The 26,755-nt window shown below is 54.2% G+C and overlaps 1 protein-coding gene across 7 annotated transcripts in view; it reads right to left on the bottom strand.

Annotated features, from left to right (window-relative positions):
- Nucleotides 1-26,755, bottom strand: part of ERG (ETS transcription factor ERG) — a 289,111-nt gene that overhangs the window by 44,830 nt on the left and 217,526 nt on the right. For all 7 annotated transcript variants that reach the window (XM_051833641.2, XM_070071815.1, XM_017350791.3 and 4 more), the window contains one exon: nucleotides 16,333-16,550. In XM_051833641.2, coding sequence (XP_051689601.1) covers nucleotides 16,333-16,550 — 218 coding nt within the window. The remainder of the gene's footprint in view (nucleotides 1-16,332; nucleotides 16,551-26,755) is intronic.

The raw sequence follows: 26,755 nt of genomic DNA, 5'->3' as shown, positions 1-26,755 counted from the left end.
TAGGAAGCCTAGGCAGGGTTTAGTGTCGTTCCTCCACGAAGAGGGGGAGTGACAAATACTAATTAAAAAAACTAGTCTTTTTCCCCCTGCTTTTAGTTCGTTTTAGTGTCAGAGGAAGATAAAACGGAGCCCTGGTCTTGATCATTTCTGATGGTTTGTCAATAACTCACAGGGAACTCCCACCCCAAAGAGGGAGCGAGGCACTTCCTGTGGTCACCACCATGCTGGACTCAATGCAAGCATTCAACAAACGCCGGCTGAAGAGGCCCCAGTCCTTTGACTGTCACTTTCCAGTCACTCCCAATTCCCTTGGAAACTTTAAGAGCAAAAGCGTCACGTCAACACAGGTGGGCCCTGTTCTCAGAGCTGAGCAGTTGTCAGTCCTCAAGGCTGCACCGTGTGGTAGGTGCCGGCACTGTCTCCATCCTACACGGGTGTGGATTAGTCCACAGAAGACGAGGGCCTGGCTGCAGGTCTCAGCCAGGAGCAGAGACAGTGAGACTCTACGCTGGGCAGCTCGACTCACCATCCGTGGCTCCAGCCCCTGCACAGAACGTCTGCACACAAGGAGGGTAAAATGCTGGGCTCTAAATGGGGACATAGATCTTCAAATGTGCATTGCGGGCCGGCGCCGTGGCTCACTAGGCTAATCTTCCACCTTGCAGCGCTGGCACACCAGGTTCTAGTCTGGGTCGGGGCGCCGGATTCTGTCCCGGTTGCCCTCTTCCAGGCCAGCTCTCTGCTGTGGCCAGGGAGTGCAGTGGAGAATGGCCCAAGTGCTTGGGCCCTGCACCCCATGGGAGACCAGGAGAAGTACCTGGCTCCTGCCATCGGATCCGTGCAGTGCGCCGGCCGCAGCGCGCCGGCCGTGGCGGCCATTGGAGGGTGAACCAACGGCCAAGGAAGACCTTTCTCTCTGTCTCTCTCTCTCACTGTCCACTCTGCCTGTCAAAAAAAAAAGTGCATTGCACACGCATTCCGGGTCCCCCTCATTCCCTAGTGCAGCTGGGGTGTGACACAGCAGGGACACGTATAGAGGAGGGAGGAAGCCACAGGGCAACTCATGGAGAAGAAAAGAATTTTCCAGAAGCACCTGTGTAGAAAATGCTTAAGGGAAGGAAACCTTGTCATGACTCAGAGAATTGGAGAGTGTTTGAGTCTCACTCCACCTGCATCCTCAGCTCTTTGCCCACGTGTCAGCCTCTTACCTACGGCACTGCCTCCTCACCATCAATGTACATCCCTAGACTGTCACTGGGGAGGACCAGGTGGGCGGCACCAAGCACCGCTCAGGACAGAGGACGGTGATAGGAGTTTGCATGTTGAAGCCCTGGGGGGCTTAGCATGTGCGCGCTTTGCAGCAATTCCTGAGAAAATGCTAAAGCTATTCCTCAGACACTTGTCTAATGGACAATCATCTCAGGAAAATGAAATGTTTCTGTCTTATTGTTTGGGTTGTAAAAGCCTTTACTGAAAATAAGCATGATTCCAGAAGACTGTTTGCTAAAGGGCACGCAAACATCACCACGTCTTTCCCATATTCTGAAATCCACATTTTCAGGTCTATTTGTGACACACAAAGCGCTGGTCTTGACAGCCTCGTGCAATACAGGGCAGCCGTGAGAGGGAACGGAGGCGAGAGAGACAAATGCTTCCCTCTGCTCACAACAGGAGCCTCTCACTTCAGGCAGAACTCACCGCAGAGGCAGGAAAGCTGGCCTCTAACAAGGAATCTAACACGGAATTGGACATCAGCCGAGTGCAACAGAGTAGCCACATCACTACCCAGCTCCCCCAAATCCCCTGGGGCCACACAACTTGAGCTTCGTCTCTGCCCGCAATCGTATACTCTTCATGGCATTTGTGTGCAATCTGGTCACTCCAGGGAACACAGATGCCAAAGACGCCGCCACCTTCAGGATGAAAAAGACGGGGTGCTGGCGCCCGTCTCCCAGGACCTGGAGACATACACCCCACGAAATTGCTTGTCGAGTCTCAAAGGCAAACTTTCCCCTCTTACTCAGCATCGGGAGAACCGAGTTCTGATGATCTGAGACCATCAGCGTTCCCGACTCCAGGCTTCTGAATTAACGGTAAAAGGACATGGCAAAGAATATTAAATACATTGGGAATATTGTTAAATCTAAATTAAAGTGAGAGGGCAGACGTGTGGCCAAGCCTGACGCCTGACTGAGCTCTCCTAGGGTTACAGAATCAGCGCTGGAAGAAGCCTCACTCCCCAGCGTCCAGGCGTGACTGTCGGGAAGCTACTTGGATGAACACAAGCTGGGCTTAGGTTAACAGTTGAGCTTCGGTTAACTCCTGGGGAGGGGAGTCCACAACGTCCCTCCACATCTCTCAAGTTCCATTTAGGTTATGTGCAGTGGTTTTGAAGATATTTTGTGCCCTACCTGTCCACCAATGGTGTGAAGTTGGAGGTGGATGATAAAAAATGCACAGTGGAGCTGGCGCTGTGGCATAGCGGGTAGAGCTGCCACCTGCAGGCCGGCATCCCACGTGGGCGCCAGTTTGAGTCCCGGCGGCTCCACTTCTGACCCAGCTCTCTGCTATGGCCTGGGAAAGCAGGAGAAGATGGCCCAACTCCTTGGAACCTGCACCCTTGTGGGAAGACCCAAAAGAAGCTCCTGGCTCCTGCTTCGGATCAGCACAGCTCCGGCCGTTGCGGCCAATTGGCAGATGGAAGACCTCTCTCTCTCTCTGAGTCTCCCCTTCTCTCTCTGTGTAACTCTGACTTTCAAATAAATAAATAAATCTTTAAAAAAATGCGCAGCAGTTAAAATGAGAATAGAAATAATGAACGGAGAACTAGGGCAGAGACGTAACGGAGGACAAAGGCAGCCCATCAAATAAGCCTACTACTTCCAGTGGCTGAGGCAGGGCACCAGTTGATCGAGCTTCCTACCACCCAAGCAAGGAGGGAACCGCATCTGATCGCAAGGTTCAAGATGTCAGTAAGACAAACACAAACCAGTCACCCGACAGCAGCAAAACTTTCCCTGCGCCGAGGCTCAGGACTTCTCGTGAAAAGAAACGGGTGATGCGGTAAATAGTATCCTTCCCAGCATCCCACAACATTCCAGCCACTGCTAGAACATTCCACTCAGTGCCGGGAGGGGCTGGAGTCACAGCTGGTACTCCAAGTAGGCAGCTCTCTGCTGCTTCAGCCATAGAAATCCTGGGACTGTGTGTCTCCAGCCAGTGTTCCAGGGTGGCTGGGTTTTTTGTTTGTTTGTTTTTTGTTTTTGTTTTTGTTTTTGATAGGTAGAGTTAGACAGTGAGAGAGAGAGACAGAGAGAAAGGTCTTCCTTCCATTGGTTCACTCCCCAAGTGGCTGCTATGGCTGGAGCTGCGCTGATCCAAAGCCAGGAGCCAGGTGTTTCCTCCTGGTCTCCCATGCGGGTGCAGGGCCCAAGCACTTGGGCCATCCTCCACTGCACTCCCGGGCCACAGCAGAGAGCTGGCCTGGAAGAGGAGCAACTGGGACTAGAACCGGCGCCCACATGGGATACCGGTGCTGCAGGCGGAGGGTTAGCTGAGTGAGCCATGGTACCGGCCCTGGGGTGGCTGTTTCTTTTCTTTTTTTTTTTTTGACAGGCAGAGTGGACAGTGAGAGAGAGAAACAGAGAGAAAGGTCTTCCTTGGCCGTTGGTTCACCCTCCAATGGCCGCCGCGGCTGGCGTGCTGCGGGCGGCACACCGCACTGATCCGATGGCAGGAGCCAGGTGCTTCCTCCTGGTCTCCCATGCGGGTGCAGGGCCCAAGCACTTGGGCCATTCTCCACTGCACTCCCTGGCCACAGCAGAGAGCTGGCCTGGAAGAGGGGCAACCGGGACAGAATCCGGCGCCCCAACCGAGACTAGAACCTGGTGTACCGGCGCCGCAAGGTGGAGGATTAGCCTAGTGAGCCGCGGCGCCGGCCAATAGACATAAAATGTAACTGAATGGACTCAGCTCAGCGTATATTCTGAGTGGCTCTGAGGACTGTCATGGTGGAGCGCCACCTTTGGGAACTGGTAGGGGCATCCCCATGGCAACAAGGCAGAGTCCCTTGGTGGACTCACAAGGTGCTGACGTATGTGGACATACATGAGTTTTGATGTTGATGTTTGGTTTAGAAATCAACACCCTCAACCTACAGTTAAATGTCACATGTTTCTCTCCCAAAACCCACAGAGCTCCTGGCAGGATGCCTGTTACACACATAACAAGTGAGCAGGAAGTGAGTCCCCGTGCCAAGAGGGCCGAGTGGGAATGACTGTGACTCAACCGTGCACCTGGGAAGTAGGGACCCAAGGGTGGACAGAAGCTGGGAAAGGCAATGTCTCATTTTGCAGATTAAGTGGAACGGTGCCAAGATGAAAGCCTCGCTCAGCCACTTCCACAGATGATATTATTGTTTCAACCTAATCTGCCTGTTAAGATAGAAAATGAAGACTTTGGTCTTCAGAAAACAAAGCACACTTGGCATCTGGCAATGGTTCTCTCACATCAGCACCTACTTCCTGCAGGGCAGACCGTGTCACGGACAAAGGCCATGGAGAAGTGGCACAGCACAGCCATCAACTTGCCAAGCACAGAGCCGTGGCCCACGCTGAGGTCTCGGCAGGGGGAGTGGACCTCACTCATCCAGTGATGACAACAGGTGCAGCCCCGAGTCCCCAGCCACACGAAACCTGTGATTCACTCTCCCTGCAGAACAGCTGGCTCACCTTGCGTGAGTACACAGCAAGTCAGAGGGGGCTGGGGTGGGGGGGTCCCTGTGTCTTCTCTTCCCATCAGCAGAGGCACAGCCGCCAATCCTACTGAATCCCCGGATGTTCTCCAAGGCTGATTCTTCTTCCTGTTCCTCGTGCCCCTGGAAACAACTGCCCACACCTTGTTCTCCAATGCACACTGTTGGTGTTTTCCCAGGGCCTTACCCCACGGCATCTCCCCCCGTCCTGCTCCCAGGGACTCCTTCCCAAATACGAATCCAAGCCGGCCATGTGCCCCAGCCGCTCCGAGGTCCAGAGAGCTTTCAGACAAGTCCAGACTTGGATTCCCCTCTGTCACTCAGGCCTGGGAGTCCTCGAATCACTCATTTGGCAGACGTGTGCCCAGCATCTCCCCATGCAGGGGTCCAGCAGTGTCCCTGTTCTCTGCGCCCAGTGTTGGAGCTGCCAAAGCTCCCCTCCCCACCTCCACATGCATTGTCCTCAAAGACTGAAGTCCACATCGCCCTGCCACACTCTCTTCTCGGGTCTCCGCTCTTGCTGTCCCCTCTGCCTTCAATACTAGTGCCTCTGCCCTCAGCCACCGGGCTCCTGTCCACCCACCCCAGCTCACTTGTGGAGTCCGTCTCTGGGACCCTTTCTTGGGCCTCCCCAAGAGAAAGGCCTCCTTCCCAGCTCCATTGTTCTCTGTGTTAGCCCCGTTAGTAATCTCTGAAATGGGGAGTGAGCAAATGAATTTATGAATGAATCTCCCCAACTAGACTCGGAGCCTTCTCACCATGTAACTGTGTGCACTCAAAAACCTCACATCTAGAAATCAGAAAATCAGTGTTGACCTTGGTTGACCTTGGACACGCCCCCTAACCTCCTCACCTTCTTTCATAGCAAGTATCAGACAGCTCCTTGAGGTTGCTGGGGACCCTCTGAAATGACACAAGTGACTAAGCTTTGCAAGCTGTGAAGCACCGCATGAACCGGTACAGCAACATGCGTGTGCATGCACACATGTGTGTGCACGCATGTGTGTGTGCATGTGTGCACAAATGCGTGTGTGCGCATGTGTATACACGCATGTGCATGTGCGTGTGTGCGCGCGTGCGTGCGTGTGCATGTGCATGTGTGTGCATGCATGTGCATGTGTGTTTCCGTCAGCATCATGTGTGTAACTGCTCCTCCATCAACTCTTACCTGGGCAAGCAGGATGATGGCTGCTATCATGCAGCCTTCAGCTTGTGACAGTCAATTCCTGAACGCTTTTTAAAAATGTACCGATTATTTCACATTAAGAACTCGGAACCTGTTATCAAACTTTGAAGAATTAAATGTTTAAGAAAAAAAAAAACCAAAGATCTTGGAGACGATGGTGCCTAGAAGAAAGGCAGACTCTTCCTAAGAAGCCCACGTGGCCGCTTCCCCAAGAGCAGCCCCCACAGGAGTCTGCCAAGGGATGCGTGCTCCAGGCCTGTCCCAAACCCGGGTACAAATAAAGCCCTTGTCAGGTCTCCGCTCCCTTGGGGTCCTGGGCCAGCTCCGAATGCTCGCCCCGCCCCCCGCCCTGGCACTCTCCCAATCAGCTTTCACGCATGCACCAGCAGTCACCCCAGAGGTATTTTTAGGAGCCCAGACAAGGCGGGGATTGTCGGGGAGCGCCGGGGTAATTTGCAGGTCTGTCTGTTTCGTTTCCGAATCAGAGGCAGTGGAAAGCTGCTTCAGGCAGCAGGGCCCGGGCGGCGGGTGGAGTCGGCCGTGATTCATGGGGAACCTGCGCTCGAGCTCCACCATGCTGCTCTGTCCCTGCAGCTGGGCGTTATTTTTACCCTCCCTAAATACCGCCCCTGACACCTGGGCGGGCAGCCTCTCCCTGCAGCCCTGGCCCTTCTCTCTCCTCTGAAGCCGCCGAAGGCTAAATGAGTGACAAAGCTGCCACCACCTCCCCAACAGCCAGCTCCTTGTTTCACAGCTGAGAGTGGGGATGGGCCAGACCATGCTGCCTTTAGACCTGGGGGACCCCGGGGTGCAAGGCGCCCTGTGGGAATCCAGCATTCGAACTAGAGCGTTTTGTAGACTAAGGAAGGGGGAGAGCGACAGGGTGATGATCGGATGTGACATCTTTTCTAGCTCCTGACTTGTCGGACAGAGAGATTCCATTTGCCAGTTCACTCCCCAAATGCCCCCAGCAGCCGAGGGCTGGCCAGACTGCAGCCAGGAGCCCCTCCTGGGTCTCCCATGTGGATGGCAAGGGACCCAAGTACGCGGGTGTCCCCAGGGAGCTGGGACTCACAGCAGCACCACCACAGGCCACTGCTTGTGACGCTGGCCCCGGTGCACCAGGCTCTTGTTATAACAAGCTGCGTAAATTAAACCAAATAATTTCACTTTCAGGACAGAAAACACCAGGGCAGTGCCCCGCCCATCGGCCCGCTGGACTCACTGGTATCGTTAGGATATTATCCTCATCAACACCACTCCCAGGCTTCCTTCTACGAAAGGGGTACCCATGCCTTTGGCATCAAGGACATCAGAGAACAGCAGAGAGGTCTGCTAAGGAGAGGGGGCGAGGACCAGCCTGTCCCCAGCACAGGGGGAGGGGCACTTCCCTCCCTTCCCCTCTCTGCACCGCATCTGTTATGGGGATCCCTGAATCGCCTCTGGAGAGCCACAAAGGCCCCTGGTTTGTGGACAAGCTGCTCACTAACCGACCTCACTGCCACAGGTCGCGTGCTGCTGTCCCCTCTGCACCCTGGCCCTTCATGATGGAATTTGGAGATACAGAGCCACTGAGGGTGTGGCTAGGTCCTGGGTGGGGTCAGAGCCCCAGGGAGGCCCCTCCCCTCTGCTGCATGAGGTGAGGGTGAGGATGGGGGTCCTCACGGACACTACCCCTGCTGAGGTCTCCATCTCAGGCTTCGGCCTCCAGACAGTGAGAAGTAAACCAGTGTGGTTTAGAAGCCAGAGTCAGTGGCAGTGTGGCCGCAGCAGCCTGAGCTGAGACGCTCACCAGTGGTACAGCTGGGGAACTTCACTCATGGGACCGCACCCCTCTCTCCCCCGCCCAGGCCACCCACAGCCGGGAAGGTCCTGAGCTTAACGAGGTGGCACCCTTTCCGCCCAGGTGATTCGGAGCCCTGAGGCGGGAAGGAACAGGTGTAACTGCTGGGGTGACTGCCATGGACCTGAAATAACCCTCCAGGTGCTGGAGAAAAAGGTGAGACAGCCAGGGGGGTCCAGACAGACAGGCAGGGAGGGGGAGACCACCCCGTGAACCCCTTCTTCAATGTGGACAGGGAGTGTTGCATGTGCAGCAGGTGGGTCCCCAGTGAGACATTTGCGGGCAAGATGGCATTCCATCTGCAGTCACCGGGCAATGCACCTCTACGGCCACGCTGACCAGCAGGGTAGATGGACAGTCAGCGCCCTAAGAAGGAGAACCTTCTGTCTGAGTGCCAGCCCTGTAAGTTTTTAGGAAGGGTCCCTGGGATGTCTGGGTTTGCAAGTCTCTTTGTCATCCTCATTATTTATTATTGATTTGAAAGAAAGAATTACAGAGAAAGAGAGAACCAGAGAGAGACAGAGCCAGAGAGAGATCTTCCATCTGCTAGTTCACTCCACAGATGGCTGCAACAGCCAGGAGCAGAGGCAGGCTGGAGCCAGGAGCTTCATCTGGGACTTCCACGTGGGTGCTGGGGCCCAACCACTTGGCTCATCTACTACTGCTTTCCCAGGCCATAGCAGGGAGCTGGAAAGGAAGAGGAGCAGCCAGGACTCGAACCGGTGCCCATATGGGATGCCAGCACTGCAGGGGGCGGCTTAACCCACTATGCCAGAGCGCCAGCCCCGAGACAACACCACTCCTTGTTTCTCCCCTGTGCTGTCCCTGCGAGCACAGGAAAACATGCAGCCGAAGGGAGAAGCCCTCAGGGAGTGTGAAGGAGCAGGGCCCGGGGATGAGTGTCCCGACAGGTGTCTGAGCCAGCGACAAGCACGCCTGGAAACTCAGCGGCCGTCACGTGCAATACAGGTGTATCACAGCACGGGCACCTGCACACTCAGGGAGGACACTGGACGATGGGTCCCTGACACTCCATAACCTCAGTGGGCTGCAGGCGTGCTAACGTCATCCCCCTCAGAGCTCCCTCCCGTCCAAAGTCAAAGGCTCGCTCCTCGCTGCCATGTCCCCTGTACCTGTGCCTGTCTCAAGACCTCACAGAGTCTATCACCTTGGAGATACCAGGAGCTCCTCCTAGCCTGGCGCAGCTCACAAGACGGGGTGTGTGCCCCGCTGAGCGCAGCTCCTGGGCCGGGGTTCTCAGTCCCACACTACTGACTCGTGGAGCCAGCTGGTCTCTGGGCCATGCAGGATGCTGAGCGACACCCCTGGGTCCACCCACTGGAGGCCAGTAGCATCCCCCCCGGTTGTGACAACCAGAACCCCTCCAGGCCTTGCCAAATGCTCCCTGGGGGTGGCCACTTGGGCTGGAAGCACGGGTTGAATGCACGGAGAACACTGAACTCGGACAAGGAGGCAAAGGCCCCTCCAGGCTGCCTGATGTTTAGCTGAGCAAGTTCACGTCCCCAGTGTGTGGGCTGGTGCAGTAGAGGGGCCTGGTCTGTGACCTCAGGGCTTTCCTGGTCGTGGCTGTACACACCTGAGCAGGGTGTATCCCCCCAACCCTGGGCCTGGCCTCCCTTCCTCATGCCATCTGCACAGCCCAAGAACAGGGCAGGGCAGATCTCCCTTCAACACACATCCAGAGTGCAATGGCCACACCCACGCCTATGCCACCACCTCCTGCCTGCAAACCTCCCATGCCCACAGCCTGTGTCCTGTGGGACCCTGCTGAATCTGTATGACACACACGCCCCCTTGCTCACCGCCCACACAGCTCTCTGGTCTCACTGGGGGTGGATGTCCGAGTCCCTCAGCGCCCCATTATCTCTGCAGACTCCTCCTCCTGCTCCCCGGGGGCCACCCCACGTCAGCCCTGAGGGCCTCCCTGTTGTGCTACAGCACATCAGACCTCAGGCCTTTGCAGCTCCCACACCCTCTGCCAGGAATAGTCCACTGCTGCTTACCCACAGGGCACTCCTCAGCACTGCCTCTGGGGCTTTGTTCAAATGCCACCTCCTCAGGGTGACCTGCTTGGGCCGCCCAGCCTTGCTCTGCTGTCCCCTTGCCGGCTGCCGTCCCCTTTCTGAGCTGAGACATTCACCAGTGGTCTCCTTGGCCTCTACCATGATTCAACCTGCTACGCTTTATGGTTACAGATAACGGCGTGAGGCCTGGTTGGGGAGCAGGATGTGCGAGAGGCCAGGCAGGTGCTCTCTGGGTGTAGGTGCAGGGGAAAGACTGGTTTGGGGCTGGGCTTGGCCATAAGGCCACAGCTGGCCAGGGTGTGAACCCTGGGGGTTTTCTCGTGCACGAGGCTGGGGGAAGAAAGGCGAGAGGCAGGGCGGGCTGTGCTGAGAAGTGATGCTGCGTGTCCACGCAAGGTGCAGTTAGGTTGGCATCCGCAAGCAGCCTGCCGTCGGAACGGGGCGGAGCCTGGCGCACAGTGATTTCCCTGTGGGCTCTTTGTGAGCCGCGACTCTTTTCCCTTCTGTTTCCCTCCTATAGTTTTTTTTTCCCCAAGATTTTATTTATTTATTTGAGAGGCAGAGTTACAGAGAGAGAGAGAGAGGTCTTCCATCTGCTGGTTCACTCCCCAATTGGCTTCAACAGCCAGAGCTGGGCCAATCCAAAGCCAGGAGCCAGGAGCTTCCTCCAGGTCTCCCATGCGGGTGCAGAGGCCCAAGCACTTGGACCATCTTCTATTGCTTTCCCAGGCCACAGCAGAGAGCTGGATTGGAAGAGGAGCAGCCGGGAAACAAAATGGTGCCCATATGGGATGCCAGCCCTGCAGGCGGAAACTTAGCCCGCTACACCACGGTGCTGGACCCTTGTATAGCTTTTGACGGATACTCCGCTGTAATGGCTATGGATCCCATTTCCCACTTGCATCTCATCTGGGGAGCTGGTAAGCACACTGGGGCTGAGTCTGCAGAAGTCCACCCTGGCTCTGGAAGCCAAGGCCCTTCTCCTCTCAAAGCACTTGACCTTGGCCTCGTTGGGTGACAGATGGACGGACTGGGAGGGAGGGGATGTTCCCAAGGACAGTGCTCGATGCGGAAGGGAGTGGGTCCTGTTCCCGCAAGATCCAGGCTGCAGACGGTGTCCTGGTCACTCAGAGGCCTTTGTAGAACAGCAAGGAGGTCCACATGGGCAGCGAAAGGTCCCACCTGAAGCCCAATTTCTGACCCCTTGGACTTGACTTCTGGAGGTGCACCTGCTACAGGAAAGCTGACCACACCCAAGCTCAGAGCTCGATGGCTCCTCTGGCCTGCAGCCTGTGCATCTGGAAGGAGGCGGGGAGAGGGAGCCTAAGTAAGCCACAGGTCTGTCCCTGTCCCTTTCTTCGGGGAGAGGCCCAGCCAGCTCTGTAGCAGGACCCTGCCACGTCCCCTGCACCTCAGCAGGTGCCTCTTCCAGGGGTCCAGAGTGAGGCTGAGTGAATGCAGGCCCATGTTGCTCTCTGTGGAGGTGCACCTGACACGTGTGACCAGCACTTGATCCTGTGACAAGGGCCACTTCTACTGCTCCAGGTGACAGGGGTCTTGGCTCCATGGAAGGACTGTGCACCTCACCTTCCTTCTCCTCCAGGGAAACCTTTGATCCACACCCACCTCTCACCACTCCGTGAGGTCACAAAGCCTGACAGGTCCCTGGGGAGCCTCCTACCAGATGCTAACCCCTCTCCCAGCTTCCTGCCCAATTGGGCTGAGTCCCTTCAGTGGGAGGGAGCTGCCACCTCAGGTTTGGAGACCTGGGCACCGGAAGAGCTCTACTGAGCACTGGCCAGCATGGGCCCTGGCAGTGTCAGTCCCCCGTGTCAGCCTGGCTGGGGGACTGCGCTCTGTGGTTAAGCACTGATGGAGGTGTTGCTAGGAAGATAACTTGTGGACCTGGTTAATGTCTACCATCGACTACCAGGCAGGCGTCTGGCCTAGTGGGGTCAGTTCTTGCTCGGGGCTCCCGACTCCAGCTCCCTGCCCATGCACACCCTGGGAAGCAGCAGCTAACAGCTCAATTAGTCGAGTTCCCACCACTCACGTGGGAGACCTGCATTGAGTTCCCGGCTCCCAGCGTCAGCCCGACCCAGCCCTGCAAACCAGCAGGTGGAAGCTCCCTCTGTCTGCCTCTTGACTAAATAAGTAAATTAGCTAAAAAGGACATGACCTTGGATAATGTGGGTGAGCTTTGTTTAATCAAGAACAAAAACTGGTTTCCCAAAAAAGAATTGAGAATTCTGTCTCAAGACTGTGACACGGAAACCCTGAGCCCCCAGCCTGCCCTACACAGCTCAGATGTGCCAGCCCCCACCACCACGTGAGCTGATTCCAGAAAAAGCTCATGACATGCTAGAAACCTCTAGGGTCTGTGTCTCTGGAAAACCCCATAGACCCTCCAGGCCAGACTCCCGATGTAGCAGATACACACACACACACGGGAAACAGCAGCACACAGGCTGGATTCTCCTCTTCTACCAACAGGACCTAACCCTGCCCCTTCCATCCCTGGGACACTGTGGGGGTGATGACACCTGGCACCCCCGTGGCATGTGTGTCCAGTGGGAGGCCCCAAAGCTTGGAGCTCCTCCCCTTCCTATTTAGAGGAGCATGGCATCAGCTTTCTTTTTTCTTTTCTTTCTTTCTTTCTTTCTTTTTTTTTTTTTTTTGACAGGCATAGTTAAACAGTGAGAGAGAGAGAGACAGAGAGAAAGGTCTTCCTTCTGCTGGTTCACCCCCCAAGTGGCCACTACAGCTGGCGCACTGCACCGATCTGAAGCCAGGAGCCAGGTGCCCCTTCCCGGTCTCCCATGCAGGTGCAGGGCCCAAGCACTTGGGCCATCCTCCACTGCCTTCCCAGGCCACAGCAGAGAGCTGGCCTGGAAGAGGAGCAACCGGGACAGAATCCGGCGCCCCAACTGCGACTAGAACCCAGGGTACTGGCGCCGCAGGCAGAGATTAGCCTAGTGAGCCGCGGCACCGGCCGGCATCAGCTTTCTTACCCTCAGGGCCCCTGAGAATCCCCCAGGACAAGGAGGTGGCATGACTGACTTCCCTGGGGGAACACACCCTCCCTCCACCTCCAAGGCTGGACATGCACTCAGAACGCCCACACTGCGAGCATCTGCACCAAGCTAAGCTCCGTGAGGCCCGAGGGACACGAGAGCTGAAGGCCCCAGTGTCCCCTAGCAGGGGAAGGCCCAGGTCCCCCCCAGAAAGATTCCAGGTCCCAGGACGAGCCCACAGGCCAGCACCTGTCCTCTCACCCACCTAACACAGGAGCTGCCCAGCGCCCTCTCCTCAGCTGGGCTTCGGGCTGGGAGGGAGCTGCCCTGCGGTCTCCTTTAGAGGCCGAAACCCCTTGGCTGTCCCATCCTGAGGCTGCAGGGGAACCACCACAGGCCAGAGAGCGAGTGGACGTCAGCCGCTGACGGGCATCATGGCCCATGTCCAGGGACGCAGGGCTGGCTTCCCCAGATGGAATCCACAGTGAGAAACTTGGGTCTCTGCAGCACCATGCCCACCTCCTCCCTCGGGGCTCCCTGGTGAGGCCTGCTAAGTGTAGACTGGCCTCCCTAGAGCTGGCCCTGGCTGGGCTCTCGATACAGGGGCCAGGCCCCAGCTCATCCTGCCCACTGCCAGTGGCAGTCAACCCTGTGCCCTTGCCTGAGATGTCTCGCCTCTCCCTCCCCTCCCCTCCACTCCCTTTCTCTCTCTCTCTCTCTCTTTCTCTCCTCCCCCCATCCCAACCCTGCCCTTCACTCACTGCATACATGCAGGTACCCCAGACATCCTTGGAAAAACTGAATTAAAAGATAAGTTTATTCGGGTACAAACTGTTTTCAAAATTCATGGCTAGATTTTTTTTTCATGATATGAATTTTCTGTGAACTTTCTGAAGACCCCTTGTATTTCCTGCAGGTAGAAGTCGGCCTCTAAGACAAACTTCAGCAGTGTACCTTGCTCCTCGGGCCTCCCACGTGACCATGCTGGCCTGGATGGGAACACAGGACTTCATCCAAAGCAGGAGCCACTCAGGATTTCCAGGCTTAGGTTCAGCAACCAATCAAGGTGCTTTGTTTATTTGTTAATTCATTCATTTAGAAAGGCACAGAGAGAGAGAAATAGAGGTAGAGAGATGAAATAGAGGTAGAGGTAGAGAGAAAGAGAGGGAGAGAGGGAGAGGGGGAGAGAGGGAGAGAGGGAGAGGGGGAGAGAGGGAGAGAGGGAGAGGGGGAGAGAGGGAGAGGGGGAGAGAGGGAGAGAGGGAGAGGGGGAGAGAGGGAGAGAGAGATCCCATCTACTGGTTCACTTCCCAATTACCCACAACAGTTGGGGCTGGACCAGGCTGAAGCTGAGTCGGGAACTCAATCCAGATCTCCCACATGGGTGCCAGGGACTACTTGAGCCCTCGCCACTGCCTCCCTAGGTGCTCATTAGCAGAAGCTGGGCTCGGAAGCAGAGCTGGGACCGGCACCCAGGCGCTCTGATACGGGATGTGGGAGGCCCAAGCAGTGCAGTGTCTGAGCCACTGTGGCAAATGCCTGCCTCGCTGGTGCAATCTTTACAGCATGATTACAACTGCGTTTGTCTGAAGGCTCAGAAATGCACACCGTCAGCGGCCTCAGAAACAGCTGATAAGTAGACGCGGCTCACCGGCAGAATGCCGCAGTGAAATAACTAGCTCCCCACGACCTGGGCCCTCTCAGAGGCACCCGGGGCCCCCTCAGAGCTCCGGGTTATTAGTCCAGAGCTCCTCATGCAGCACCTGTATCCTGGCAACACCCAACACTAGAGGGACTCCCTGCTTCACAAAGCCGCCGGCGGGGCCGGTGCTATGGCACAGCAGGTGAAGCTGCTGCCTGCAGCACTGGCATCCCATAACGCACCAGTTCATGCCCCGGCTGCTCCACTTCCCAGCCAGCTCCCTGCTAATGTCTGGGAAGAGCAGCAGAAGATGGCCCAAGTGTTTGGGCCCCTGCACCCACGTGGGAGACTTGGAAGAAGCTCCTGGCTTCTGGCTTCCGTCTGGCCATTGCAACCATCTGGGGAGTGAACCAGCAGTTGGAAGAACTCTCTTTCTCTCTCTTTGTAACTCAGACTTTCAAATAAACAAATAAACCTTTAAAAAATAAAGCCGCCAGACACATAGAAGGGAGCTGAGTTCTCTCGCAGGCAGGGAACACTGTGGCGCTCCTGCCCCTCCCCACCTGGCCCGCTGGGGGCTCGCCGTGGACTCGCCGTGGACCCTCCCTTGAAGGCACCGTGACTTGGCACCTTCATGAATGCCCCACGAGCCGCTGACGCAATGGTTTCCAGCACTTTTAAAACATGACAGTTAAACGCACTCAGCCTTAAAGCACACATACAACAAAAGCGCTCTCTATTACAGCTGCAGTGGAGTGGAAAAATGTTCCACTGGGTGTGGAGGCGAGCACCCCTGGTTTGAATCCAAATTCTGAGTCCCCCTAAGTGGTAACTCTAGGTTGGCCAGGAAGTGCCTGCTCCCTGGTCTCCTCCTCCATCAGCTGGGGACGGGAGGAAGTGCAGTACCAGAAGGCGCAGGCTGCTCTCGGGACCCTAGGTAGCTGTGCAGCTTAGCGATACTTAAAATCTGTGCTGGGATTTTACATGGCCTCTGCTGAATACATATGGGGTATTACATCACAGCGGAAAGTCATTTTACTTTTCCCGGCTTCATCCAGTAAAATGCTTCTGGGCGCCAGGCACAGTCCTGCATTTGATACCACATCCTACGCGCTGGCTGGGGTTTATGATGAACCCAGAAAAGTTACGGGAGCTGGGACGACAGGGCTTCATGGAGAATAGAGGGGAGAGCAAAGGGCATCGAGGAAGGGGCCGACAGGGAGAGATGAGGGTGGAGACACACCAGCAAAGCCAAAGGTAAGGCTTGGACATTGAGGCCACCTTAAAATGTTCAAGGAAAACAAAATTAAAAATACTTTGCAGTCCAGGCCTAAGAGGCACCGCTCAAACACTCATGAGAGATGCCTATCACAGAAAAGCTAAGCATGAATTGCAAATTTTTTTGCATCAAAATAAACTTATTTTGCATCGAATAAACTTATTAAGTCCCCGTTTCCAGGAGCTTTTGAGAAGTGCTCTCACGAGCTACACTGGCTGGCCACCGGCTGCCTCTCTCTCTCCATAAAGACACAAGGCAGCATTATTCTCCAGGCACTACAACCAAAGAGAGGAAGGCTGCCATATGTGGGGACAAAGCCCCTGCCCACAGGGCTGTGCGCCTGGGAAGGGGGACTGGATGCCACTTCTTCAAAGACTTCGTGGCAAAGAAACCACTGGTTTTACGACCTCCATCTTCAGCAGGAACCACGGGAGCCTACACTTTCTCCACGTCGCCCCCATGTCACCGGTATGATCTCTGCAGAAGGGGTCACCGCCCACATCCACATCTCCCTTTCAAGGGACAGGGAAAGGGGAGGGCAGGGAGAAGCGGGGTCCGCGGCCCGCTTACCTTGAGCCGTTCACCTGGCTGGGGTTACATTCCATCTTGATAGTGACCCTGGCCGGGGGCTGAGACAGCCACTCCTGCTGGGGGACGCGTGGGCTCATCTTGGATGTCTGGCCATAGTCGCTGGAGGAGGACGCGGTCATCTCGGCCTTGGCCAGGTGCGGCGTTCCGTAGGCGCACTCGAACAGCGACTGGTCCTCGCTCACGACAGATAAGGCCTCCTGCACGCCCAGACAAACACACGTTCAGGACACCCCGAAGGACGGTTTGGGTCTCAGCAAGTCGTTGGTGTCAAAGTCACCTCTAACGGGGACCGCCTCTTAGGCCGTCCTGTGGGCACCCATTTCCACCTCCCCGAGGGAAAGATGGCTCATTTGCTTCCCTGCAGACCAGCCCGCAACCGGCCGGCCTACACAAAGTTTGGTGCGGCTCTCCAAGCACCCTGGGCTTCGCTGCGGCACGGGAGATAATTCCCACTTTAATCTCAAACTCAAGGAAGTTGAATTTCAAAGGTCTTAGGAGACACCCAATTGCATGTGTCACTACTTGACAAATGCAATCTATAATTCGAGCAGACAGGGTACAGAACGGCCATGAAGATTAAAAAAAAGAAACGTCAAGGCTAACACCTGAGCATCTGGCAACGTCGCCACATCCCCAGGAGACGCTGAGGGAGATGGGAGTTCTAAGAAGAAGAGTGAGGGAAAAGGGAGCACCAGAGACGATCGGCCAAGATGCGGATTTTTCCACTCTAAGTTATCAGCTGAAACACAGTTTCAAGGGGTGCTTCCATGATGGCGAACATCTGGATGATAAATGAACCAAAAAAAAAAAAAAAAAAAAAAAAAAAAGCTGTGAATTATCCAGATGCCTGCAAGTACCAGAGGGTTTAAAATATCTGGATCGGGGAACAGCTCTTTCATGCTCCTTTTTTATTAATATCTTTGCTCTTCTGCAGGATTTTAATGAGAAGAAATAGAAATGGGTCACCGGTGGATGGTTTTTCCGTGGTTTTTAAGTAGAACAAGTGGCTAGCCTATGGCCACGTTTACCTTCTCTACCCAAAGCAGCACCAACCACTGATTTGGAAACTTCAGCCGTGAGTGGCCTGGGCAGCAAACACACAGAGCAACAGTGACAGCATCGCCTGTCGGTTTCAAACACAGAAAACACAAACACGCGACAGCCCAGCTGTGCCAGCACCTCAGCGTCCTCAGAACTGCCACCAACCAGTGAAAGGCAGACGCCGACGGAGCCGTAAATTGTTTTTTTAATGGAGGACGGCGGGGGTGGGCCCTGCGGTGGCCTCCTAGTCCAGACTTCTGTCTGCCAGTGAGAACTCTGAGGTCCAGAGAGGTCCACGCTGAACCGTGAAGGAGCTGGCCAAAATCAACCAGGGGGTCAGTGGCAGGAGGGACGCGTGTCCCCCTGCCCATCCAGGTCTACAGAGCCCTACTCGTAGCTTCTGGTTTGGGCTATGTGTGGAAATGACCTCTTCCTGCTGGTTCTTGGGTTCGGTAGGAAGAGAGCCCTCGGCGTCAGCCTTCCTGAGTTGGGAACGACTACCCTACCTAGAAGACCAGAATCCAGGAAACACTGCAGCCAGTTGTACAAAGCATGCCTCTCCCATCCTAGCTCACGCTCGGCCCCACTCTAGCCCCCGTGTACCCGAAGACCACGGGCACGGACTTCTCCACCTCTGGTGCACTGCACTGAGTCAGTAGAAGCATTAAAAGGAACAAGCTGTGTTCCCTGGCTCCCAGAGTGGCGAACAGGTGTCTGAGCACAGGTGACCTCCACCCCTGACCCCGTCAGAAGCCTCAAGCCACAGCGCTGTGCCCCTCCGGGAGAGACCAGGCCCGGAGCTTCAACAGGAATGCAAACTCTACAAGAGGACGAGAGCTTTGCAGGGCTGAGAGCCAGAGGCAGGTGCAAGGAGAAGAAAAGGCAGCCTGTACCTGCAGTGGAACCACACACATCAGCCCACAGAGATGGCAGGAGCGGTGCACAGAAGCTGGCTGTGTAGACCCAGGGCCCCTGTGTGCCACGGTCTTGAGTTCCATGCATGGCTCTCTCTCTGGTCATACATGGCAAATGTAAAGACTGCAAGGTCACGGACGTGGGTTAAGAGTAAAACCTGAACCTTAGATGCATTACAGTCATGGCACGAATGATCACTCCTTGAGTGATTTTTGCCAAGTGGTGCCTCCCTTCCCACGACAGAGCTGCATAGAGTGAGTGGGTTTTACACACCCAGGACAGAAAACAAGGCTGACGGCAGCCCTAGCCGCCCCCCACCCCTTCCTGGGCCTGGAGGGGAACAACACACTATGTAATGTTAGCTTTGGCTCACCCATGGCTAGGAACACGAAGAAAAGTGTGATTTATATCAGCAATTGGCAAACACGGGTTACGTATGGGGACAGGCTAAATTTTAAACTGCAAATTAAAAGGAGAATGGCTTCAACAACAATCGAAAAAGAAAAAAAAAACAGTGCTTAAAAATATTAGTGTATCACCAAGATAAAGTAAGATATCTAGAGAACTGTAGCATTAGAGCGAGACAAGCAAAAGACAGGACCAAAATCTTCTAAGAAGAGATGGAAGGGCAGGCGCCCATTCTCACATCTGGTAAAGCACCATTTCAGCACATGGTCTTCTAAAGAAAGAAATCAAAGTTAATTGAGGTCGATTTAGGGGGGGAAATCCTTAGAAATGCTTCAGATAGGGGAGGCACACCTCCTCCTTCAAGTCTCCACATGCTTCTCAGAGTTAACACTGAGAAAAAGAGAGATGGCCATAAAATTCAGCAGGAGCAAGGCACCCCCCACTGCCGTGTTCCTTAGCAGGGAAGATTCTAGAAATGAAGAGGTCTCAGCTAAACGGCCACAGGGAAGCAAAGGAGCCCATACTGAGAAGACAGAACAATGTAGCCACTGCTGCAGAACAATGTAGCCACTGCTGCAGAACAATGTAGCCACTCGCTATGCAGCGATTCTGAGTAGCCCAAGGCTGCCAATGCCGGGACAGACAACCTAGGGAAAAGAAATGAGCAAACAGACCAACAAATTCACACACGGCCACACACGTTCACCACCGCACAGAGCATCTTCAAAAAGCTCATGAATGTGTGTGTCTGGGAAAACCACACATGGGTTTCACAACTTTTTGTGTGTATTTTTTAACTCCATTTTCTACAAACATTTTGAAGCACTCTCATAGCACATTTCTTTTTAAGATTTATTTATTTATGTGAAAGGAAGAGTGATAGAGAAAGAGAGAGAGAGAGAGAGAGAGAGAGAGAGAGAGAGAGAGAGAGAGAATCTTCCATCTGCTGGTTCAATTCCAAATGCTCGCAATGTCCAGGGCTGGGCCAGGCCAAAGCCAGGAGCCTGGAATTCCATCCACGTGGGTGCAGAGGCCCAGACACAGCACCATCCTCCGCTGTTTTCCCAGGCACACTGGCAGGAAGCCGAACAGGAGTGGAGCAGCTGGGACTCAAACCAGCACCCCCTATGGGATGCCGGCGCTGCAGACGGCAGCGGCTTAGCCCGCTGTGCCAGATACCTGTCCCTCAGACATCTCAACAATGCGGGAGGTCAACGAACAGAGGCTGGGGGGCAGTGAGGGGCACCTCTCAGGGCAGTGAGAGGCCTCCTGCTACAAGCAGTCACCAGGGTCAGTTCCTGTTCTTCAGAAGCAAACCGAGCCACAGACGCCCTGGGCGGAGCCCTGTGTGGGTGTCATCACGGACGGCAAAAGCCGGAGGTTGGGTTCTCCCTGCCTGGAGGACCCGGGACTTCAAAGGCAAAGAGGACTCAGCCTGACGGGATTAAATCCAGGAGGGAGCCTGGCGCTCAGGCTGGGGACCAGGGACCGCCAGGCCCCAGAGCGGCTCTCCTGCCCCTTGCCGACGCCCCCGTGTGCCTGCCTCCTGGCTTCCGTCCTCCCCTGCCCACGTGCCCAGGTGGCAGCAGATGCCTAAGATAACGGGCCCAGTTTATTCTTTCCAGAACCTGCAGTCAGCCACGGGGCTAGGGAACTGTTTTGGTTGATTTATAAGAGAGAATTCAAAAACAGGCAGAAATGTGGCGTGATAATTTAATATGCCCGCCTCGCAATGACTATAAAAAGACGTGAACTTTAGACTGTGTGTGCCAGCCTCTGGGGGCGTATTTGCTGCAGCTCCAGGAAAGTTGGGATATTCTGATGTGGTGAGGGCAGCTTCCCAAGGCCGTTTTTTTATGAACTGGGGAGAAATGCATAAATTCTGAGCACGGCGTGCCCGAACAAAAGACAGCGCTGTGTTAGTACGAGCACGTGTATGACTTCACTTGAATGCTGAATATATACCAATCGCACACGAGGACCCCTCCTTGGGAGTTCGGTCATGAAATAACGGCTGACCTGCCGTTCTTTCCAGCAAGGCGGGGGTGGGACACTCACAACCAATTGACATCTCACCCTGTAACACTGAAACGCCGCTCTGTAGCCAAGGAACTACACTGGGACACGACCAAGGATCCAAAATACTGAGCTTAAAAAAAAAAAACTAAAATGGAAAAATTAAAAAGCCAAATGCACTTGGTCTGCCTTCTGGCATTTCCAGCAATAGATGCAGGGATCTTCTGTTACAGATTAATGTTCTCAGAGGCCCGCATATTTCAAGTCGGAGACTCAGAAAATAAGGGGCCCGGAGCAAGTTTGCTTCTCGTCTGTGCTCCCAGAGGTCCGTAAAATACGAAATGGTCCCTACAGAGAATCCACACTTTCTACTTCCTTGAAAACCTGAGCATGGTAAAGACACTGAGGAAGTCTCCCAGAGTGACCGGCTCTCAGCTGAAGCAAGGGGAGGGCGCCGGGGCCGAGAGAGTGCTCCCTTGGGGATTCTTCCAACATGAGACAGACAGCTGGAACCAGACCTCTGGAGAAGGAATGGGGCTCCCGGAGCACTCGTCCGCTTCCCCATCTCTTAGGTGCCATAATTATCTGATGATTACGAAAGGAATGGAAAAGCCAAGACAGGCAAACATCCCAGGGTCATGGCTGTGCTTTTAGAAACAAAGAACGTCCTAAAGACACTGGTTCTCTCGAGGCAGCGTGGACACCGTCCACCTCCTAAGACAGGGGCCTGCCTTATCTGTCAGACAGCCCCATCAACCCCATACCAAACCAATCTTTATATTTCTCTTGTAGAGGCCAGCCTTGGGCAACACTGCCTATACCACTGCCATCCTGTATCAGAGCACGGGTTCAAGTCTTGGTTGCTCTGCTTCTGGTCCAGCTCCCTGCTAATGCACCTGGGAAGGCAGCAAGTCACACAACAAGTGCTTGGGCCGGCCCCTGTCACCCACGTGGGAGACCCAGATGGCGCTCCTGGCTCCTGGCTTTGGCTTGGTTCAGACCCAGCCGTTGTGGCCTCTTGGGGAGTGAACCAGCGGATGGATGATCTCTTTCTCTTTATGCCTCTCCCTTTCTCTGTCACTCTTTCAAACAGAAACGTGTTTTTTCTCTTGCACATAAACGAGCAGACTTTGATGCCTCTCTTAACTCCCCACACTATGATGAGTAAGGCATTTTTTAGCCACTTTCATAAACAACGGGTCCATCCTAAACTGAACCACTTTACCTCTCACTTTGCATGGAATGTCCTCTTAAGTTGCAGTTCGTGATTTTGTTTGTTGGCAGGATTTTTTCTTCTCTCAAGGCAGATAAAATCATGGCACACTCATCACTATAACGGCACCTTGGATGCTCCGAAGCTTGGTCCCCGAATCCTTGCAACAGCCCCGTAAGAAGGGAAAGCCACAGGAGTGAGGGTGAGCCGGGAGCAGGGCTCGTGTCTCTGAGCGGGATCGGCCCAGGACTGTCCGCTGTGCTGTCGGGGGTTTCTAGAAAGAAGGGGGCGGATGAAGGGAAGTGAGGCAGGGCAGTCCCCGTCTCGTCGTGGCTGGGGAGACGGCAGAGCTGCTCTCATGGGTAAGAGCTGGAACCACTCAGAAAGGGAAGTCTGGGAGAGGAAAGCGGTGGGAGACGGAATCGCAGTGTCTGGGATGAAGTGGAGGAGTGGGTCCTGCCTACTCCTCCGTGAGCCTAGGCGGGTCACTCCCCAACTCGCTCACGCTTTGCAGAACCATGTACATCCACAAACCTGCCCCTTTCTTTGGTCAGTCGGATTATATTCAGACTCCAAAGAATTGGCCATGTATTGGGGTGCACTCACCGCAGGTGGGCACCTGCCTTCTCTCAACAAGGGAAACGCAGGAAAACAGGGCAGGGAGAGACCCTCTTATCAACATGCCAGAGCCTGTGCCGCTCTGGTCACCTTTACTGGGTGTCTGTGGACCTCATGATTCTGGAGAGCTATCCACTGGGCTGTCTGCTGCCCTGCAGAATGGCACTTCTCGCACACACAGTATTTGGAGGAAGGAAACAACAGCACACACAATACACAGGGCATAGAGAGAAAGCTCACTCTGCATCGCGAGTTTTGATTCTCAACATCTTGGGTTTTGCAATTCCAACACCACTGATGTCTCACCCAACAAGAACGTGCACCGGCCCCATGTGCCACACAATTCTAACGCACACTTTAAGTGGAAGATGGCTTTTACAAGCTGGGGGGTGATCACGTTGGCCCCATCTTGATATTCTTTTCTTCTGAATTCTTCAGAGCAGGAAATATTAACATCAGATATTAAATACGGCATCTAGCCTTGTGTTCACGTTTTTCTAATTTAACATATTGCTATTTTCATCCTGCAAAAATATAAAAATTTCTTGGATTGACCTCAAAGGAAGAGATGTGTGCAGGCAAACGAAGTCCACTACAGAACATCTTCCTCCCACACGGCATCGGCAGGCACCGGCTTTACGATGTGCAATGCCAGCGTGGTGCTGAGAGGAGACCCAGGCAGACACATGTGCACGCAGACACGTGTGCACTTACAGTGACAGACATAGAGATAATAAAAGGACAGGCACAGGGCACGCGAGGGAGTGTCCACACTTTCCTTATCTCTAAGCAGGGCGAAAACCTGACCTCCTATTAACCACACAACTAGTGAACGATACCATATCCAGGCCGTAACGATGTACGTTGGTTCCAAAACCTGCATTGCATCCAGGGGTGAGGGCGGCTTCTTCTTGTGATGTGCAGCCGGTGATGGAGAGCGCCAGGGGATTGGGAAGCCGATGGCCATTGGCAATATGTGCAGTTGTGCTATTACTGGGTACATTATTACAGGTTTTTTTTTTTTTTTTTTTTTTTTGACAGGCAGAGTGGACAGAGAGAGAGACAGAGAGAACGGTCTTCCTTTTGCCGTTGGTTCACCCTTCAATGGCCGGCGCGGCCAGCGCGCTACAGCTGGCGCACCGCGCTGATCCGATGGCAGGAGCCAGATGCTTCTCCTGGTCTCCCATGGGGGGCAGGGTCCAAGCACTTGGGCCATCCTCCACTGCACTCCCAGGCCACAGCAGAGAGCTGGCCTGGAAGAGGAGCAACCAAGACAGAATCCGGCGCCCCGACCGGGACTAGAACCTGGTGTGCCGGCGCCGCAAGGTGGAGGATTAGCCTAGTGAGCCGCGGTGCCGGCCCGTTATTACAGGTTTTACTTCACATCCATGTAGGCTTAAAGTAGGGGCTCTAGATAGGTGGGTGACCTACAAAAATCAATACTAAGGATGTGGTTGGCCTGTGGTGCACTGGGTAGCTGTCACCCATAAAGCCAGAATCCCACAGGGGAGAGAGAACTCCAGTTCCTGGGCCTGAGGACTTGGGTCCCTGCCACCCACATGGGAGACCAGGTGCTATTTCTGCCTCCTGGCCCTGGCCTGGCCCAGTCCCTGCCACTGTAGCCACTTGGGGAGTGAATCGGCAGATGGAAAAATCCCTCTCTCTCCCCCTGTCTCTCCCTCTCTCTGTGTGACTCCACATTTCAAACGTATAAATGAATCTTTGTAAAAAAAAATAGTACTTAATGGAAAGTGAGATTTTCCAAAGTAAGGAGACTAACATCCAATTTGGGAGGTGGAGACCTTAGAAATACCATGAAAGATTGGAGCCTTGTAAAAAAACGTCAGGGAATAGTTATGTTCCGCAGTGAAAATGAGATTTAAATGAACCTTGGGACGTGAAGAAACCCAACCAAGAAATTCTGGAAACGACTCTCCTCCTGACATTCTCAGTGCGGCGCGGGCTGCCTCCCAACGCATCGAGAGAATGAGCAGGGTCCACCTAGCTTGGCCAAAGTCATTTAATCCTTGAACAAACACTGTGTCTGTGATGTTTTTGCTTAATTTTTTTCCTCCCACAAAGGAACATTTTTACCCCCCTAAAGACTCCTTCCTTTCTGGGGGGTGGAGAGCAAGTGCGAAGCCATGTGTGCAGGCATCCTGCTTGCAGGCTTGAGTGTGAGGAATGCAGGGGCCCCCTTCAGATCTGTCTCTTCTCCTTGTGTTCCACACTTGTTTTTGTTTTTTTTTTTTAATCACTGCCATCAAGTAACACTCAGAAAACAGGCATCAGTCGCTTTTCTTTATTTTAATCTAGTTTCCAATAAGTCATCTGAAATGAAAGTTTTTTTTTTCATGTTTTATCACTACATTTAGGATACTTAGGAGGCGTGTGTTAGAGAGAGAGAGCACTGAATTGGGGTGGGAGCCCTGGGTGTCAGGTCCTGTGCTGATGCAGGACTCTGCCCTTGACTCCCTATATCAACCGCGGGGTTTCTTAACCCTTTCCTGCTCCAAGTCTGAGCTTTCTGGCAGCTCGTGAGGAATGCAGACTTGCACCGGAATCCACCTGACAGTAACATCCGCAAGTGAGCCCGGTGCAAGTTCAAGCCCAGTAAACCCTGCCCTCGCCGTTCTGAGTCTCGGCTCCTTCCACTATAAAGGTGACGTGGGTCTCAGCTGCTCACCTCCCAGCCAGGGTCAAGCGAGCCACTGTATGTGAAAGGTTTTAGAAACTTTAACCTTGTACTTAAATTAGGACCACATTAGTCGATGCGAGTGACCCAGAATCTCCTAGTGGCTCGAGGCAGGATCATGTTATTCTAATAAGCCAGATACTTGGAAAATTATAATATCTTTTGTATGTAACCGCCCACTTATTCTTTGCATGTGCCAAAATGCAAACCATACGTCTAGCTGACATGGGTCACTGCTAAAAGCACATTGGCCATGCCGGCCTGGTGGATGGAGCCTTTTGCTCTCCGGCCCAGTTCTCCTAGGAGTTCTCCATTGTAATTCTGCATCAGCTTGCTGGGTGCCAATCACAGAGAAGCCCGGGCAGGAAGGGAGGCATCCCTGGGCTCGGCACTGCATCCTCCACAGCTGGTCCACTTCCTGGCTTCCTGCTGGCCTCCTCACCATGACCAGCAACTGCATGAATGAATGAATGGACGGCCATACCGTATCTGGGGCCGTGGCAGATGAAGCTGCCGCCTGCGACAGCGGCACCCCATATAAGCTTCAGTTCAAGTCCCAGCTGCTCCACGCCCAAGCGAGCTCCCTGTCAATGCAGCTGGTAGGAAGCAGGGGAAGATGGTCCAAGTACATGGGCTCCTGCCACCCGTGCGGGAGACCTGGATGAAGCCCCTGGCTCCTGGCTTCAGCCTGGCCCAGCCCTGGCTGTTGCAGCCATTTGTGGACTGAACCAGCAGGTGGAAGATCTCTCTCATTTTCTGCCTCTCCATCTCTATGAATGAATGAATGAATGAATGAATAACAAGAAGAGCCATGGCAGATGTGCTAAGGTGCTCCCATTCCGACCTTCTGAGTTTTGAACTCTGTGTGCTCAGGTTGTCATTTGGGGGATTCAGGTTTCCAGAGAGCAGGAGGCTGCCCAGAACACCACCTCCAAACTCCCAGACACGCAGCAGGGATGGAGGAGCGCTCCTCTCGCCTGCAGGAGCTCCCTGACAAACAGGCGCTCATGCTTGCTCCTCGCAGCACAGCACGCTGGAAGTACAGTACGCTGCACATCTGGAGTACGTCTCCACCATGAACCTCTGGCGCACGGATTCACTGCTTTCGATAAAATCCCAAGAATTTTATTCATGAGAAAAGTTTGGCACAATGGAAGACCTTGGCAAGCATCAGACAGGAGCAGCAGATGTCCTGGCCTCCACCCACAAGCCTGTCTCTAGCAGCTAATTCGCAGCAGGTATCTGTCTCGTGCCTTCCAACAACCCAGCCAAATTACAGCAGCCTTCAGCCCGTAAGGACTCGATGCAGTCCCCCACAGACAAGAGTGACCTGCACACTCAATGTGCATCAAGGGGGGCACACGGTCCCTGGTTTTTGTTTCTGTTAAAGATTTATTTTATTTATTTGAAAAGCAGAGTTACAGAGAGACAGAGACAGAGATCTTCCATCCTCTTGTTTGCTCCCCAAATGGCTGCAATGGCCAGGGCTGGCCAGG

The sequence above is a fragment of the Oryctolagus cuniculus genome, chromosome 4 (assembly GCF_964237555.1).
Source record: "Oryctolagus cuniculus chromosome 4, mOryCun1.1, whole genome shotgun sequence".
Classification (NCBI taxonomy): Eukaryota; Metazoa; Chordata; class Mammalia; order Lagomorpha; family Leporidae; genus Oryctolagus; species Oryctolagus cuniculus.
Note: the sequence above shows the minus strand (reverse complement) of the source record. Positions and strands in the feature narration are given on the sequence as shown.